This window comes from Peromyscus leucopus, chromosome 5 (genome assembly GCF_004664715.2).
Source record: "Peromyscus leucopus breed LL Stock chromosome 5, UCI_PerLeu_2.1, whole genome shotgun sequence".
Classification (NCBI taxonomy): domain Eukaryota; kingdom Metazoa; phylum Chordata; class Mammalia; order Rodentia; family Cricetidae; genus Peromyscus; species Peromyscus leucopus.
Genome location: NC_051067.1, coordinates 145,316,484 through 145,333,114, shown reverse-complemented (window position 1 = coordinate 145,333,114; position 16,631 = coordinate 145,316,484). Strand labels below are relative to the sequence as shown.

Genomic DNA, 16,631 nt, shown 5'->3' with positions numbered 1-16,631 from the left:
TAGTTCTTTCTCTTCTCTTTACATACATTTATTATTATTTATTTCATGTGCGTTGGTGTTCTGCCTGCATGTGTGTCTGTGTGAGGGGGAACAGGAGTTAGAGACAGTGTGAGCTGCCATGTGGGTGCTGGGAGTGGAACCCAGGTCCTCTGGAGGAGCAGCCAGTGCTGTTAACCTCTGCGCCATCTCTCCAGCCTGTTTGTTTGTTTGAGACAGGGTCTTTCTGTGTAGCCCTGGCTGTCCTGGAACTTGCTCTGTAGACCAGGCTGGCCTCAGACTCAGAGATCTACCTGCTTCTACCTCCTGAGTGCTGGATTAAAGATCTGTTCCATCACCTATAGAAGGTATTTATTTTAATTTGAGTATTAATTTTTTTATTCATGTGTATATGTTTGTGTCTGCCTAGGGAGGCCAGAAGAAACTTCAGATCCCATGGAACTGGAGTTCCAGGCAGTTGTGAGCTGCCCGACTGGAACACTGGGGACCATACTCTGTCCTCTGGAAAAGCAGCAAATACTAATTGCTGAGCTGCCTCTCCAGCTCCCAAGTTTTGGGTTCAGGTTGGCCTAGAACTCAATATATGGTTGAACCCCTGATCCTTTTTCTCTTAACTCCCAAGTGTTGGGACCATAAGTGTGTACTACCATGCCTGGCCATAAGTTATTTTTTTAAATACACCATTTTTAAATGTGTTCTTTATTTATGCTATAGCCCCACCCACTTGGATGCACATAGGTCTGTGAGGCCATGCATTTGATTATGGGCAGTCTGCCAGTAGCCAGGTCACCAGAGTGAAGTGGTTTTCCCTCTCTCCAGTAGCCATCAGCTGCCAGGGAGTCCTCTGCTGGGGAGAGGGGTCCATTCTGGAATGTTGACTGGCTCGTTCTTGGGCAGCTCTTGAGCAGCCCAGCTGCTGTGGGTTCATGAGTGCAATGGCCATGTCATGTCTGGAAGATGGCCTCTCAGAACATTGTTCCTCAGGCTTCGGCTCCTGCCCTCTCTCTATCCCCTCTGCTGTGATGGTCCGTGAGCCTTGAGGGAAAGGAAGTGATGGACATATCCCATTTAGGGCTGAACACTTAGAATCCCTTATTTGCAACACTTTGCCCAGTTATGGGTCTCTGTATTGATTGTTGTTGCCCACTGCAAAGAGAAGTTTCTCTGGCCAGGGTTGAGAGTGTCACAGTTACTGAGCGAATTGCTGGCGCAGCTACGCTGAGTTGGAAGGTGAAGTTCTTAGGTCCCTGTGTCTAATGGGTCCCTGTGGTGCTTCTGTTGGGGAGTGGGAAGGGAGTCGTTGGTCTCTGCAGGTCTCAGTGTTGCTGGGGTTTGGGCTGGGGGAAGGGAACGCTGTAAGTTCTTTCTTGGGTGATGTGGTTCTCTTAGACACCTGTACTCCTCTGCAGCCTGCTTTGCAATTTCTTGGTTTATTTTTTTACATTGTTAATCTTTAACACCGAATATGAGCAAAATAATCCCTTGATCCTGTGTTATTTATTCATTACAACTTTGTGAGGCAGTTTGGATATCTCCCTGGCAGAACACCTTTGTGGATCTAGGCGTCTTTTGAGCTAGACATTAAAGACACTTTAAAATGGAAAATAACTCCACTCTGCTCATAATTTTATTTTCGAAACATTTTCATGTTTCCTAATAGTTTTATTTATTTGTTTCTTAGGGTTAATTCATTTTTGTGTATCTGAGATTTTGCTTCTGTGTGTGTTTGTGTACCATGTGCCTGCCTGGTGCCCACTGAGGGAGCTGGAGTTACAGATGGTTGTGAGCTGTCAGGTGAGTGCTGGGAACTGAACCTAGGTCCTCTGCAAGAAAAAAGTGCTTATAATTGCTAAGCCACTTCTCCAGCCTCTGTTGATTTTATTTGTGATTGAGGGTCATACTATGTAGCCCTACCTATACTGGAACTCTCTACGTAGACCAGGCTACCTCAAACCCATGAAGATCCGCCTGCCTGTGCCTTTTTGAGTGCTGTGAACAAAGGTGTGCACCATTGTATCCTTTATGTTTTTATGTTTAAGTGAATTTTATTATTATTATTATTACTATTTTTTTTTTTTTACCATTTCAGTTTCAACTTGGAGTGGAGTAAATATCAATAGATAGGCTTTACTTAGTGCTGTATTCTCTCCCCTTCCTCCTGTTGTTGGATGTGTTGTTGTCAAAACGACATGTTCAGCTTTGTTGAAGGCAGCCCTGTTAGTGTAGTCTGGCTTCTTGGATTTCAGAGTTACTGTATTCACGTTGTCTTGTTATGTAGAGTTACCCAGGGTATCCACCCTGCTGGAGTGCTGGAAGTGGAAGCCAGCTTCGCCTTTGACACGTTTCTGCCTTTGGCTTTCAGTGGGTAGCAGTTTTCTGCTGTACTTCTTGGGCATGGAGAATTACTTAACCTCACCCTCAGTTTCAGTAGAGTTGGTAGCACAGGCTGGCCTCGGACGTACAGTCAGTCGTCTTGCCTCAATCAGTGTGTGTTGGACTTACAGGTCCCCACTATGCTGTGGGCTCTTGGAGAACCACAATTGTCAGACTCCTTACTTTCTGGATCCTTTTCAGAATGGAGAAAGTGTTAGTTTAAAGAATGAAGATCTTTGATGCAGGCTTTCCCTTTTCTTAGAGAGGAAAACATAACAATAACTGTTAGAAATTAACGTCTGTGGAAGTTGTACTCAATTCAGTGGAAAGAAACTGTTTCATTTGTGTTAAGTTTTGCTTTATGCTAAAATAAGGTAAAATTATTTCATTTCTAGGCTATTGTTAAAAATCATTTCTTAGTATTTAAAATCATTTCTTAATACCATGCCCAGGGTAACAACTGGACATGGTAGCATCCTCCTCCTTGTGTAAAGGCTAGCACATGAAGGCAGTCCACTGTTCAAGGTCATCCTTGGCTCCATAGCAAGCTCCAGGTCAGCCTGGACTACATGAAGCCCTGTCTCAAAGAAAAAACAAACAAACCAAAAAACAAAAAATGAGATGGCTGGGGCTATGAATCTGGCTGTGAGTGTGATGCTGTCATTGTGTCGAGGGTTCTTTTCTTCTCATACCATGCTCTCCTGGGTTTGTTTTCTGCCATCACTTGTCAGCTGGATGAAATTGGAGAAAGCAGTGTTGGTCATCTTGGTAATATTTTCACAGTGCTGGGGTTGAACTCGGCCTCACTGAGCCACAGTCACGGCCAGTCTTTTAATCTGCAGTTACGTCAGCAACCAGTGTTACATGCTCTTTTTTGTTTTACAGATTTCTTTATTTTATGTATATGAGTGTTCTGACTGCCTGTACAACTTTATACCAGAGGAGGACATCAGATCCCACTATAGATGGTTGTGAGCCACCCTGTGGTTGCTGGGAAATGAACTCAGGACCTCTGGAAGAGCAGCCAGTGCTCTTAACCATTGAGTCATCTCTCCAGCCTCACATACTCTTTTTTTTTTCCTTTTCCTTTTTTTTTAAAAAGATAGGGCCTTGCTATGTAACCTTGGCTGGATTGGAACTAGCAGTGTAGACCAGGCTGGTTTCAGACTCACAGATCTGCTTTACAATTGCTGAGACTAAAGGCACAGGTCACCATATACAGCTAATTCTTCGTTTTTGAATGTCTTCCTTTCTCTTGTTTGTATTTCTCTTTACTCTCGGTGAGAATTTCTACTCTTTAAAATAGTTTACCAATTGCCGGACGTGGTGGCGCACGCCTTTAATCCCAGCACTTGGGAGGCCGAGGCAGGCGGATCTCTGTGAGTTCGAGGCCAGCCTGGACTACCAAGTGAGCTCCGGGAAAGGCGCAAAGCTACACAGAGAAACCCTGTCTCGAAAAACCAAAAAAAAAAAAAAAAAAAAAAAGTTTACCAACAAAAACAATGGTAACAACAAAAAACACCTTTTCAAGGTTTCAGTTTGAGATAAAACTTTGTAAGATGTAAAGCCTCCCTATTCCTTTAGTTCATTCCATTTTTATATTCCATATAGAAATTTGTTATTTATTTTTGTTTTGTTGTACATATTTATTGTCAATTTCCATTTTTGAAAGTAAGCAAAGGGTTTTGTCAATTTTGACAACTGACGTATTGTAACTAGTGTCAATTAAGGACTTACTCTGTTCTGATTTTATGCCTTAGATTTAACACATGTTAGGACATATAAAAATGAATCAATGTGGGGCTGGAGACATGGTTCGGTAGTTAAGAGCACTAGCTGATCTTTCAGAGGACTAAAGTTTGGATCCTAGCATCCACTTTTGGTAACTCACAAGTGCTTGTAACTCCAGCTCCAGGAAATCCAACATCTTCTGGCCTCTGTGGTCACTGGCATGCACATGGGTGCACACACAGTAGACAGGTTGAAACATAAATAGCAAATGAATCTTTAGATCGTGATATAAACTGATAGTTTAAAACTGAGGGTATTTTTTTTTGGTGTAGTTTTCAGTCTTCTAAAGAGTAATGTGCATGTTAAGAGCTCTAGGTAGTTGAAGAACCTGTCATCCTGCTGCATGAAACAGTAAAAATCTCAAGCTAGTAAGTATCCAAGCGCATACACTGGAAGAAGTGATCAGAAACTAAAGAGGCAAAGACTGCGTTGCTGTAATAACAATGTAGTCTGCTAACTCCCTTGCACAAAATGTGGTCAGACAGAGACCTGCCTGTGCTTCCCCTTTGAAAATGGAGTGTTTGTGACTTCTCTAGACTTCACAGATTACTAACAGTAAGCATATGAGCATATGGCAACTTAAAAAACAAAGAAAAACAAGAATGTCAAGCTGTCAAGAGTGAGGCAGATGAGTTTACGAACCTCACCAATACCACAGGAGTTCTTGTTGATGGATCCACTTACACCCCATAGGCATGCTGAGGGGGCACAGTGTTAGGCTTCAGGAAGAGTTCTGCATTTATTTTTGACAACCAAGACTTGAAAACCTTAATCTTTATATTTATCAGCTAGTCTCCTTTCTTGATTATGCTAGGGCTGCATTTGGTGCATTCAAATTTGTCTCATCACTATGAGTTTATGTTTGAATGGGCACGGAACAGGACTAATCAGGTTGTAGCATCTTTTCTGTTTTAGTAAAGTCCTCCAGATGTGGGGGACTTCCACGGTACTGTTCCTCAAAACATGGTCACTGAAATAAGGCTTCTCTAGATACTCCAGGGAGGGGAACCATTTGGAGCGCTCTCTTTCTCTCCCTCCCACTCTGTTCCTTCCTCCAACCTCCCTCCGTCCCTCTCTGGTGCCCCCACCCTCCATCCAAGGTAGTATTTCACTATATAGCCCAGGCTAACTGCCAATTTGTAAATCCTACCTCCGGTTCCTGCGTTCTGGAATGGAGTGTATCACCACTTGACTGAAAGACCATTTTTAAAGCAGAAAACCCATTTAAGTTATAAATAAGAACTCATTTTTTTTTTCCTCAAAGAATTAGCACTTAGGGGCTGGAGGGGTGGCTCAGCAGTTAAGAGTACTGGTTGCTCTTAACTGATTCAGTTCCCAGCACCAACATGGTGGCTCACAATCATCTCTAATTACAGTTTCAGGGTTTTGGATGCCTTCTTCTGACTTTTGAGAGCACTGGGCGTGCATGATGCTATGGTATGCATACATATATGTAGGCAAGAATTCATACACATAAAACAATAGAAACAAAAATCAAAGAATTAGAAATTAAAAGCCAGCGAGATGGCTCAGTGAATAAAGATGCTCAGTCACCAAGCCTTGACAACTTGAGTTCTGTCTCCATGACCCCACATGGTTGATGGAGAAATGACTCCCCAAGTTGTCCTCTGACTGCTGCCACATATGTGCACTCACACATACATTTAAATAAGTAATGTGGGGCTGGAGAGATGGGCCAGTAGTTTAAGAACACTTGCTGATCTTCCAGAAGACCAGAGTTAGGATTCCAGCTCAAATAAAATAATAAAATGTGATTTAAAGGGATCTTTAGAATCTTGCCTACAACTTGAATGACATTATTTAGGTTTTTTTGTAACGTTGAGGATTAAGCACAGAGCCTTGGCCATGCCAGTCGAGTGCTCTCTTCATACCCTGACATTTCTGCTGTGACTGAAAAGAACGTCTACTGGTGACCACAAGGGAGAGGTGGAGATGTACAAGCCAGAAGTGCAGAACAGAGCGTCAGTTAGAAATCCAGTGTGGGAGAAAAACCTTATTCCAGTGTGCAATGACAACAGCCATTAAGAGTGAATCATGGTCAGGTAATCCTGTAGTGCACAATCAGGTTATGAGCTGAATTTAAAATGTTTTTCAGAAGGCTTTTGTGTACTAAGTTACTCTCATGATTCCCCCGGAGAGCCTCTCTGTCTCCATAGGTCCAGAGCACTGTGGTTGTTACAATGTAGCAAAGGAAGCTTTCTGAGTAGTGAGTGGGTCTTCAGCCACCGCCTACGCTCTGCATCCCCTCCTCCCCAGCGACGGGCTGTGAAGAAAGGCTGTATTGTCGGAACCTGGCTGCCCTGCAGAGCTACTTACAGCCTTGGGAGATTGAACCCTCCGAAGCTGCTTGTGACTTGTAGGGCAGACCGTAGTTAAAGGGTTAAATACAGCTGTCTGTAGTGATTCAAGGGCCCTGTGAAGAAAGAGGTGCAAGCATTGGGAGGAAATTTAATCACTGATTTGAATTGTATAGAGGAAAGATGAGGAAAGTACAAATTACTATTGATATTTTCTAGAAACGACTACAAAAAGAACTGTTGGCTTTGCAAAATGACCCACCTCCTGGAATGACTTTAAATGAGAAGAGCGTGCAGAATTCAATCACACAGTAAGTACTGGATTTTTAAAGGTCTTCTTTCTTATAATGTAGGAGGATGTACTCATTTAAAAAATTGTTTTCATATTTTATTGTATTCTTTTATAGCATTAGGTAAATATAGTAAAAAGATCTTATTCTGTGCATTTGCTTAATCATTTTTTAACCTTAGTGTGTCATCACAGACTTACTGTTGTGTAATTTGTAAAGCTTTCTTTTTCCTTAAAACAATCCTTGTGTTTTTCACGTTCCAATTTTTTATTTATTTATTGAGTGATTGATTGATTGTTTTTGGTGTAACTCAGGCTAGCCTTAGTCTCAGGAATACTGGTATTGCAGGTAGGTGTGTGTGCTGCCTTTTCTGTGCCAAGCGTGTGCTCTACATTCAGACTGCAGCACAGGACACTAAGAATTAAGAACAGTGAATACCATACTTTGGACATAGGAAATAAAACACCCCATATTGTAGTACTAAGGAAAGAACAAAGAAGCCGGGCAAGTGGGCATGCCTTTAATCCCAGCACTCGGGAGGCAGAGCCAGGTGGATCTTTGTGAGTTCGAGGCCAGCCTGGGCTACAGAGGGAGATCCAGGAAAGCTACACAGAGAAACCCTGTCTTGAAAAACAAAAAAACACCCCAAAGATATTAAGAGAGTTACTTGGAACAAATTGTACTCTTTTTTTTTTAAAAGCATCTCTAGTTGGAAGAATGAGTTGAAAACTGCAAATGTCAACAATAGAGAAGGGTGATACATTAAAATGCTATCACTTTATTATTTGTAGTTCTGTTTGTAAGATAGAAATTTTGTATAGTCAATTCATACTTATCTTGGAAAGTTCTGTAGAAAGGCCTTATTGGCTGGGTGCAGTGGTACATACCTGTATTCCTAGCTACTCAGGAGACTGAGGTAGGAAGATCAGCTTGCCAGTTCAGGACCACTCTGGATAGCCTGGTGAGATCTCTGCCTAAAGAACAAGCCATGCCCCAAATAAAGACAACATTTGTATTCTGCTTGTCTTAGTCCACAAAAGCCAGCTCTTCCTCTGGAAGAGCTGTTTCTTTTATCAGAAGCCAGAATGTGTGTAAAATATCAAATTCAAACCATTAGTTTTCAAAAAGAGTAATAGTTACAGAAGTTCAAGAGTTGAGACTCACTGGAGAAAGGTTCACTTCTCCCATTACATCCTTACTCCAAGGCGTGTGCTCACGATCAGAATTAAGTCCTGACAGTTCAGTATGTAGGCTGGGGCTGGAGAGATGGCTCAGCCACTACAGGTGCTTGCTGAACAAGCCTGGGGACCTGAGTTTGATCTTCAGAACGCGTGTGAGGGTGGCAGGTGAGAACCAAGTCCACAAAGTTGTCCCCTGACCATCATCGCCCCACACCATGGCATGCATACCCATACCCACACAGTGCACATGCACAGTAATTATTAATAAAGCTGAAAAATTGTGTAATTTAAGTGTGCATAGCATAAAAACACTATATTTCTATTTCTTATCATCAATGATGTAGTAAACTGCAAAATGATAATAAAATATACCCCAAAAATGTAACAGTAGCTTATTCCTGAATTTTTATTTAATATTTTTAAATTCAATAAGCATATATTACTTTTTTAATTAGCAAAGATTAAAATTTTATCACACACAGTATTTGAAATCATGTCATTGACCTATTTCATGCAGATACTACATGATTAATGATATGTTTGCTTTGCTGTTATTTAAAACTCTGCTTTATATGTCATGCGTAAATTGGTTGTGTTTATCGGTCCTAAAATTTGTTACATAAACAAAATGAATGGTTTCCTTGGATTATCACTCTAGGGAGTATAGAGGTGGGTGGGTAGGAGAAAAATGAATTTTGAAGCTGAGAAAGACCTAGTTTTTTTGTTTTGTTTTTTTCTTTAATGAGAGAGAGAGAGAGAGAGAGAGAGAGAGAGAGAGAGAAGTTGGGTATTGAACCCAGGCCTCTTTAGCATGTTATGCAAGGACTCTGCCATTGAACTCTGTACCTCCACAGGTTTTTTTTTTTGCTTTCTGTATAGCTTTGTGTTTTACTGGATTTACTGTATACTAGCTCTGATGGTAGAAATGCACTAGTTTTTTTTTTTTTACATATGTAGTATTTCACTCTCCCAGCAGTATCCCTCTTACATCTAGGATACTCAGCATGCATTCTGAATATGAATTGTCATATTTTAAGGGTTTCTGTAAATTGATTTCTTCCACAGACTAAGCCCAGTCTGTGTTATTATTTTACGTATTTCTAGTTCCATGTTACGTGAGAGATGAGTAGAACGTTACCATAGTATTCCCTATTTTCCTCTGATAGTATTTCCTTATTTCCTGGGTGGGCGGACAGACGGACGGAAGGACAGATGGGTGGGAGGGTGGGTGTGTGGGTGGATGATATTGGTTGGCAGTACTGGGCACCAAACCCAGGGCCTTGATCATGGTACACAAGGGCTCTGCTGCTGAGATATATCCTCACCCCCAGTTTCCAGTATTTAAAATAACATTTTTGTACCTGAGAAGCATGAGCTTAAAGGATTTGGCCAATTATAACCATTACATGCGACAGCTATAATTAAAGACTCATTCTTTCTGACTTTGATTCAAGTCTAAACGCTGCCTAGCATCTTTGCTGTTTTTATCTTTTATCTTCTCTTCTAAAGACTAGAGATAGTTACAGAATATCAGTGCAAACATTTATGTTCTTGATTGTTACCCATGCTTATAATAGCTGTCATAGAAATCTGTGTGTGCTTTATAAAGCCTTAAGAGTGAGCTAGCAAGGCAAGGCAGCAGAGAGCACCGCTCGTAACCTCCAGAGTCGATGGGTAGGGATCCCTTCAGCTTCTGCTTAGCCTTCTGTTGACTACTGATCAGGAAGTCGGTTGTCAGCTACAATTCTCTGTAGTATTTGCTGACAGCAATTTCTCCCATTGCTTCTGATACTGATCAGGAAGGCAGTTAATGGGCTTGATGTTGTCTAAAATGACTTTAGTTATTATAGGAAATAGTCTTTTGAAAAGAAGTAAGGTGGTGTGATCTAAAAGGATGAGCACCATATAGACTCTGGTATTAGCATATGTAAGGGAGTTTTATTTGTTTGCAGTTTGTTTCAGACCTGGCTTACAAGCCTGACTCTGACCTTGACCTGATTTCTTGACTCCCAGGTGTCACTCACAGAAGGCTAGGGAAGAGTGTTAAAAACCTCTGTTGGCATTGGAGGAAGAGCTCAGCAGTTAGGAGGGCTTGTTGTTGCTCTTCCAGAGCACCCTAGTTTAGGTCCTAGCATCCATGCCACTGGTGACTCACAAGGGCATCTGTTGCCCTGGCCTCCATGGGCACTAGCACACAGCAGACAGACAGACTACCCTGCTCTGAGGCCCAGAAAGATAGCCTAGAAGGTAAAGCACAGGTAGTAATTAGTTACTGCCCAGTTCCATCCCTGGAGGCCACCCGTGGAGAGACGGGAGGAAAGGACCAGTTGCCCAAAGTTGTCCTCTGCCTTCCACGTGTGTGCTATGTGTGCTGTGGCTGTGTGTGTCCCCCTGTAGTAATAATCCGTTTACTCCAATAATCAGTAGTGTGCATAGCACTAATCAGTTAAAAACTCAGTGTGAGAGTTGCTGGGTGAAGTGCACCAGTACACATGGGTTACTCTGGCCCAGTGCCTGGCAGCTCAGTGACCTCTTTTTTTCCTTTACCCCAATCCCTTTTATCTTACGTTTTAAATTTGTTCCCTTTTTGTTTTTCTTTTTCCTATCCTAGGTGGATCGTAGACATGGAAGGTGCACCAGGTACCTTATATGAAGGGGAAAAATTTCAACTTCTGTTTAAGTTTAGTAGTCGATATCCTTTTGACTCTCCTCAGGTAACTAACTGCCTTGCATGTAACATTTTACTGTATTTTTATATTATAGCAAAATGCTAAATTGTTTATTTTTGCCTCCTTAAAACCTGTATGAGAAATCCAGTGTAATTATGTAGACAGATTTGTTTTCACATTGCTTTCTTTGAAGTCAAGACTTTGTGACGTTCATTGGGGCAGGCTTTGCTGCTGTCACGCTTTTGGGAATGTCAGGTCGTTTGTCATCCCTGGGTTTCAAGAGCAGTGGGGACAAGTTAGCATTTTTAGTAACTGCAAGTACTCTTGCTCGATCGGGCGATCACATTGGTAAAGATGCAAAGGCTATTTTAGAAGGACTGTGTCTTTGGTTTTCCATTAATGTGTTCTCTTTGCAGCCTTCAGAAACAAGTGCATTTACAGATGTTAAATGTGTGAAGTCAACCTGAAAGCTGATCTTATAGTTGGAGGCAAACACAGTTTAGTTAATAGCTTAATATTTGGACAAGGGCTGGGCTGTTGTGCACTTCTTTAATCCTAGCATTGGGAGGTAGAGGCAGGCAGATCTCTGTGTTTGAGGCCAGCCTGGTCTACAGCGAGAGTTCCTGGACAGCCAGGATTACACAGAGAAAAATACTTAGACAAGGAATAATGGTGGTAATGGTATCTAAAAAAATCAAAAACACAATCAACTTTGGGGGAGGGAGTTATGTGTATTAGCGTTTTGCCTGTATGTGTGTCTGATGCCCTCGAAGGTCAGAAGAGGGTGTTGGGTCCCTAGAACTGGAGTTATAGGTGGTTGTGAGCAGCCACGTGGGGGCTAGGAATTAAACTTGGTTCCTCTGCAAGAGCAAGTACTAACAGCTCAGCTCTCTCCAACCCCATAGACTGTTTTTAAGAGGTATTTAACTAGTAAATAATTAGTTGGAGGTTAGAGCGAAGAAATTCTGGGATGATTTCCAGGGTTCTGACTTGTAAGATGATGAGTTACTAGAATTACTTATTCTTCACAAAATTAAAACAAAGCATTTCACTGTTTAAGCTTGAAGTTTATGAGATGTGTTGCTAAAATGTAGCACTACAGCCCTCTGTGTTAGTGCTAATGAGGTTTTCTGGAAAAGGAACCCAGTACCTAAAATTCAACTAGTATGTGATTAAAAATGCGCTATTTTGAGAAAAGTCATATTTCATTGTCACTTTCAGCATAGTATTCTGAATATAGCTTACATTTTTTCCTGGCCATAAGAGACAAGAGAGAATTAGTTATCACATTGTGCTATATAGAGAGTTGTTTAAAGAAGTAGGGTTACCCAGATAGTGACTCCTTGAATTATAAAGCTGGCATGTGCGCAGGGAGTTAAGACTTCAGGCTCCTTTTACCATTTTCATAGAACTTGAATGTGAAGGGATTCTGCTGTTGTGACCTCTAGGCATTATAACAAGCATCGTTGACTAATCCACAGCACAGACATCTCCCTTCTCAACAAGGATTTGTCTTCACTTTCTATTTTTAACTTTTGGTATTCTTTGCCTTGGTGCCTTTAGCTGTTTGTGCCTTACTTCAGCAAATGTATAACCTGTCACTCAGATGCATTCAACTTTGGGGAGACTCTAAAAGGTGCGCGCGCTCTCTCTCTCTCTCTCTCTCTCTCTCTCTCTCTCTCTCTCTCTCTATATATATATATATATATATATATATATATATATACACACACACATATATATATACATATATATACATATACATATATACATACACACATATATAACATATACATTATATATAATATGATTAAAATACATTTTAATAATAGGAAAACAGTATTTAAATATTTCCATCCATTCATTCGTTTGTTTGTTTGTTTGGAGACAGCGTTTCTCTGTGTAGTCCTGGCTGTCTTTGAACTCACTTATTAGATCAGGCTGGCCTTGAACTCACATAGATCCGCCTGCCTCTGCCTCCCAAATGCTGAATTAAAGGCGTGCATGGCTCAATATTGATAATAAATTGTCATCTTCAGATTTCTTTTATTCCCTTATTCCTCTTCTTCCTGTTCCTCTGATTTTAATAACTTCTGATTCATTACTCAGCGCTGTCTTAGTCTTTGATGTTAAGACACATCAAACAGCCAACTCAGATAACTACTGTGGGTACACACCCTTCTAAAATTTCCTAAGTCTTTTGGACACCATTTTCTTCTTTGAGACAGGGTTTCTCTATGTAGCCCTGAATGTTCTGGAACTCGCTATGTAGAACAGGCTGGCCTCAAACTCACAGAGATAGCCTTCTGAGTAGTAGGATTAAAGGCTTGTGCCACCATACCTGGCTGACATTTCAGATTTAATATGTCTAAACTTAACCCTTTCCAGTAATGAAATAGAAAAATATTCTTTTCTTTATGATGGGTTTCTGTTCACCTTCTTCTTGTTTTATATTGTGCCCTTTCACTAATTCCTGTATAGTTTTCGCATCCTTTTGCAGTCTTTGAGTCAGCCCATCCCTTTCTTACCTTCCTCTCTGTGCTGTAGCACAAGGTGTCAGCTTCCAGCTGGGTTCTTTCAGTGGGTTATTGTTTCTACTTCTTGTACTGAATACTTTTCCCCAACACCATTAGAGTTTTCTGTAGCATAGTCATGATCTCACTGCATCTTTAAAAATTCTCTTCTGCAGGGCTAGGGATCAAATCTTGCACTTGCCACATTCCTATCCCCCACTCCATATATATATATATATATATACACATATACATATATCTGTATACACACAGACATGTACACGCGCACACACACACACACACACACACACACACGCACGCACCACCCCCTCCTGTACCCCTACCCTATTTGCCTTTCTTAGTAAAATCTGAATGATTATTTCCTATGGAATCAAGTTTACCTTGGCTGTCAAGTAAGTCCCTTTATGGACATGTTAAAACTTAACCATTTTTGCAGGTTACCTCCCCGCGTTCTACTGACAGTAATGTTTGTGTATCATATTTCATAATTTAACTTTCACTCTGATTTTGTTCATATGAGATATAGATTCAGTTTCATTTTTTTTAAGAAATTGAAGCTTGTAGAAAGATCTTATTAACGGTTTGATTACTCGTTAGAACAGTCCCGAGTGAAAACCCAGTCATTTCTCTGCCGGCTGCCATGCTGCCAAGTAGATACATTACTGTGGGAAAAGTGTCTGCTTCTCCTTACAACAGCCTCTAGGAAAGTGAAGAGTATATGGAGCATCTGAAAAGCCCTAGGACAGTTGTTCCCATTGGAATGCTAGTGTTCCTTTTTGACAACTTGTTTTATAAAGCATCCATGTTGTAGAAGTTGTATATTCTAATTTATATTGGTTAAGAAAATGACAACTACTCCAAGGGCTGGGATTTCCTTAATTATTAAAATAATTTTATTAATCATATTATCTTAATGGTTCTGAAGTAAATGTAATGGGTCCAACAATTGTGTACATATAAATTACAGGATTTTTTTCAATAACTGAACCTTTCTAGATATCCCATTGCTCTGGGAAAGTGGTAGAAACATTTCTTTGAATTCAGCTCTTCAATTACCAGGTAATTTGAGGAAACAGCAACATTGACAGTTGTTAGAAACAACTTAATCTTCCTACAGAATAAGCAATACTGAATGTCTGACTTCTAAGAACAATGGAATTTCATGAGTGTCCCTGGAGTAGACCAATCTCGTTTTGAAATGAGCACTATTGAATCTGTGATGCATACAGCTCATTCCATACCTGTGCAGATTGCTGTGTGTTCCTCCTCTTATTCATGAGTAGTTTCTCAATTACATGCCATTTAACTGAGAAAAGGCTATTTGCCTAAATAGTGACGTTTGACTTGATCATTTGTTTTAAAGAAGCAGTATTTTTCAGTTAATATAGGAGCAGAGATGAGGCACCATTTCATCATCGTTTTCTACTAATGTGCAGTTAATGTCAGCCACACAGTGTAAACACTGTATTTGTCTCTGCTAAGTTCCAGGTAAATGGCTGCTTAATTCAGTCTGTCTTGAGCTTTTTTTTTTTTTTTGGTTTTTCGAGACAGGGTTTCTCTGTGTAGCTTTGCGCCTTTCCTGGAGCTCACTTGGTAGCCCAGGCTGGCCTCGAACTCACAGAGATCCGCCTGGCTCTGCCTCCCGAGTGCTGGGATTAAAGGCGTGCGCCACCAGCGCCCGGCAGAATATCTTTTTTTTTTTTTTTTTTTTTTTTTTTTTTTTTACCCCGGAAGCTGAGGACCGAACCCAGGGCCTTGCGCTTGCTAGGCAAGTGCTCTACTACTGAGCTAAATCCCCAACATCCCGAGAATATCTTTACATCTTTTGTTTTGTTTTGTTTTTCGAGACAGGGTTTCTCTGTGTAGTTTTGCGCCTTTCCTGGATCTCGCTCTGTGGACCAGGCTGGCCTCGAACTCACAGAGAACCGCCTGCCTCTGCCTCTCGAGTGCTGGGATTAAAGGCCTGCGCCGCCGCCGCCGCCGCCGCCGCCACCACCACCGCCCGCTGTCTTGGAGCATTTATGCTATTCCAACACTTGTCTTTACATTGAGATATAAATATAATAGAAGAGAATATAGAGACTAAGAAGTCAATCGGTAGCCTTTAAAGGCCTTCAGTCTGTTCATTATTTGGGTAGGTCAGCATTTACTTACCTGTTAGGGACTGAATATGTAACATGAAACCAGACTTGTTTGGCACAGATCGCAGTTTCCATGGGGTGGTGTATACCTGTAGCACCAGCTCTCAGGAGGTTGAATATTACTCAAGCAAAGAGATCTAGACTCACCTGGGCAACAAAACAAGACCCTGTATCAAGAAAAAACAAAAAAGAAAAAACGAAACAAAAAGCTGGGAGAATGGTTTTAGAAGGAGAGTGTTGCTGTGCAGATATGAGGACATGGTTTTAGTCCCTAGCGCCAGGTGAAAGCCGGGAGTGGCGGTGCCCACCTACGATCCTAGCACTGGGGAGGCAGAGGCAGGACGGTCCCTGGACTGCTGACCACACAGTTTAGCTGAATCAGGGAGTGCCAAGTTCAGTGAGATTTCTCAAAATGAATAAAGAAATACAAGTGGAGAATGATGAAAACACCTGATGTTCTCCACATGTCTGCACACATATATAAACATGTGAATACATACACAATTTTTTTAATTTAACACAAGAATTTCAGGTAGAGTTTGCATTCATTTGCAAAAAGACACATAAACAATAAATAAAAGTCAGGAGAAGAGAGGGGTGAGGGTATGCTCACTAGAACTCCAGTTCCTTAAGAAGTAAGGCTAACAGTTGACAGAGGGGACCTTGGGAAACTAAAAAGTTTCTTTACAGCAAAGCAAAGAGTTCATGAAGAAATAGCTTACCAGGCTGGGAGAAAATGCCTGTACACTGCACCCTTGACAGAATATAATAGAGATATAGAACGGACTCAAACAATACAAATCAAAACTACATTGATATTCTGTCTCAGCCCAAGTCAGTTGTCATTCATCAAGAAAACAGATAACAAGTGCTTTGAGGACATGGACAGGAGAGACCCTGTATAGGTATGTTTGTAGCCCAGTGTAAGGCTTCAGACTTTTGCTCTGATGAAATGGAAGGTTTGGAGCAGAGTTACAGAATCCCATCTAAAATTAAAAGGAACAGTGTAGCAGGTAGCAGGTGGGGGGACCAGTGGCTGTTCAGTGCATCAGGCCGGGGAGGGGGTGACTTGCAGCCCCAGGCTCTGGTGGAGGTAATTGGAGGTGAACACGGTTCACAGCTGCTGTAGAGGTTACATCAACACAGGAGGGACTGGTAGATGGATAGGTGTTTGAATAAAGGAGTCAGAACTCCGTGAAGCACAGTGAGTTGCTTTGAAACAAAATGGAAAGCAGTAGCTAATTTAGAGTGGACCAGGGAGGCAGAGAAGAGCCTACTTGAACTGGTAGGACTGGTCTTCAGAGGACATGAAGGGTTTCTATGAAAAGTACAGGACA

At 41.3% G+C, this 16,631-nt stretch overlaps 1 protein-coding gene across 2 annotated transcripts in view; it reads left to right on the top strand.

The window, feature by feature from the left end:
* The window catches only part of Ube2w (ubiquitin conjugating enzyme E2 W), a 50,111-nt gene that overhangs the window by 12,350 nt on the left and 21,130 nt on the right, over positions 1–16,631 (top strand). The window contains exons 1-3 of one of the 2 annotated variants that reach the window (XM_037206429.1): positions 5,491–5,598; positions 6,699–6,790; positions 10,562–10,664. In XM_037206429.1, coding sequence (XP_037062324.1) covers positions 5,596–5,598; positions 6,699–6,790; positions 10,562–10,664 — 198 coding nt within the window. In that variant the 5' untranslated portion in view covers positions 5,491–5,595. Of the gene's footprint in view, positions 1–5,490; positions 5,599–6,698; positions 6,791–10,561; positions 10,665–16,631 lie in introns of those variants that run through there. The other variant, XM_028864631.2, reaches the window with a different exon arrangement.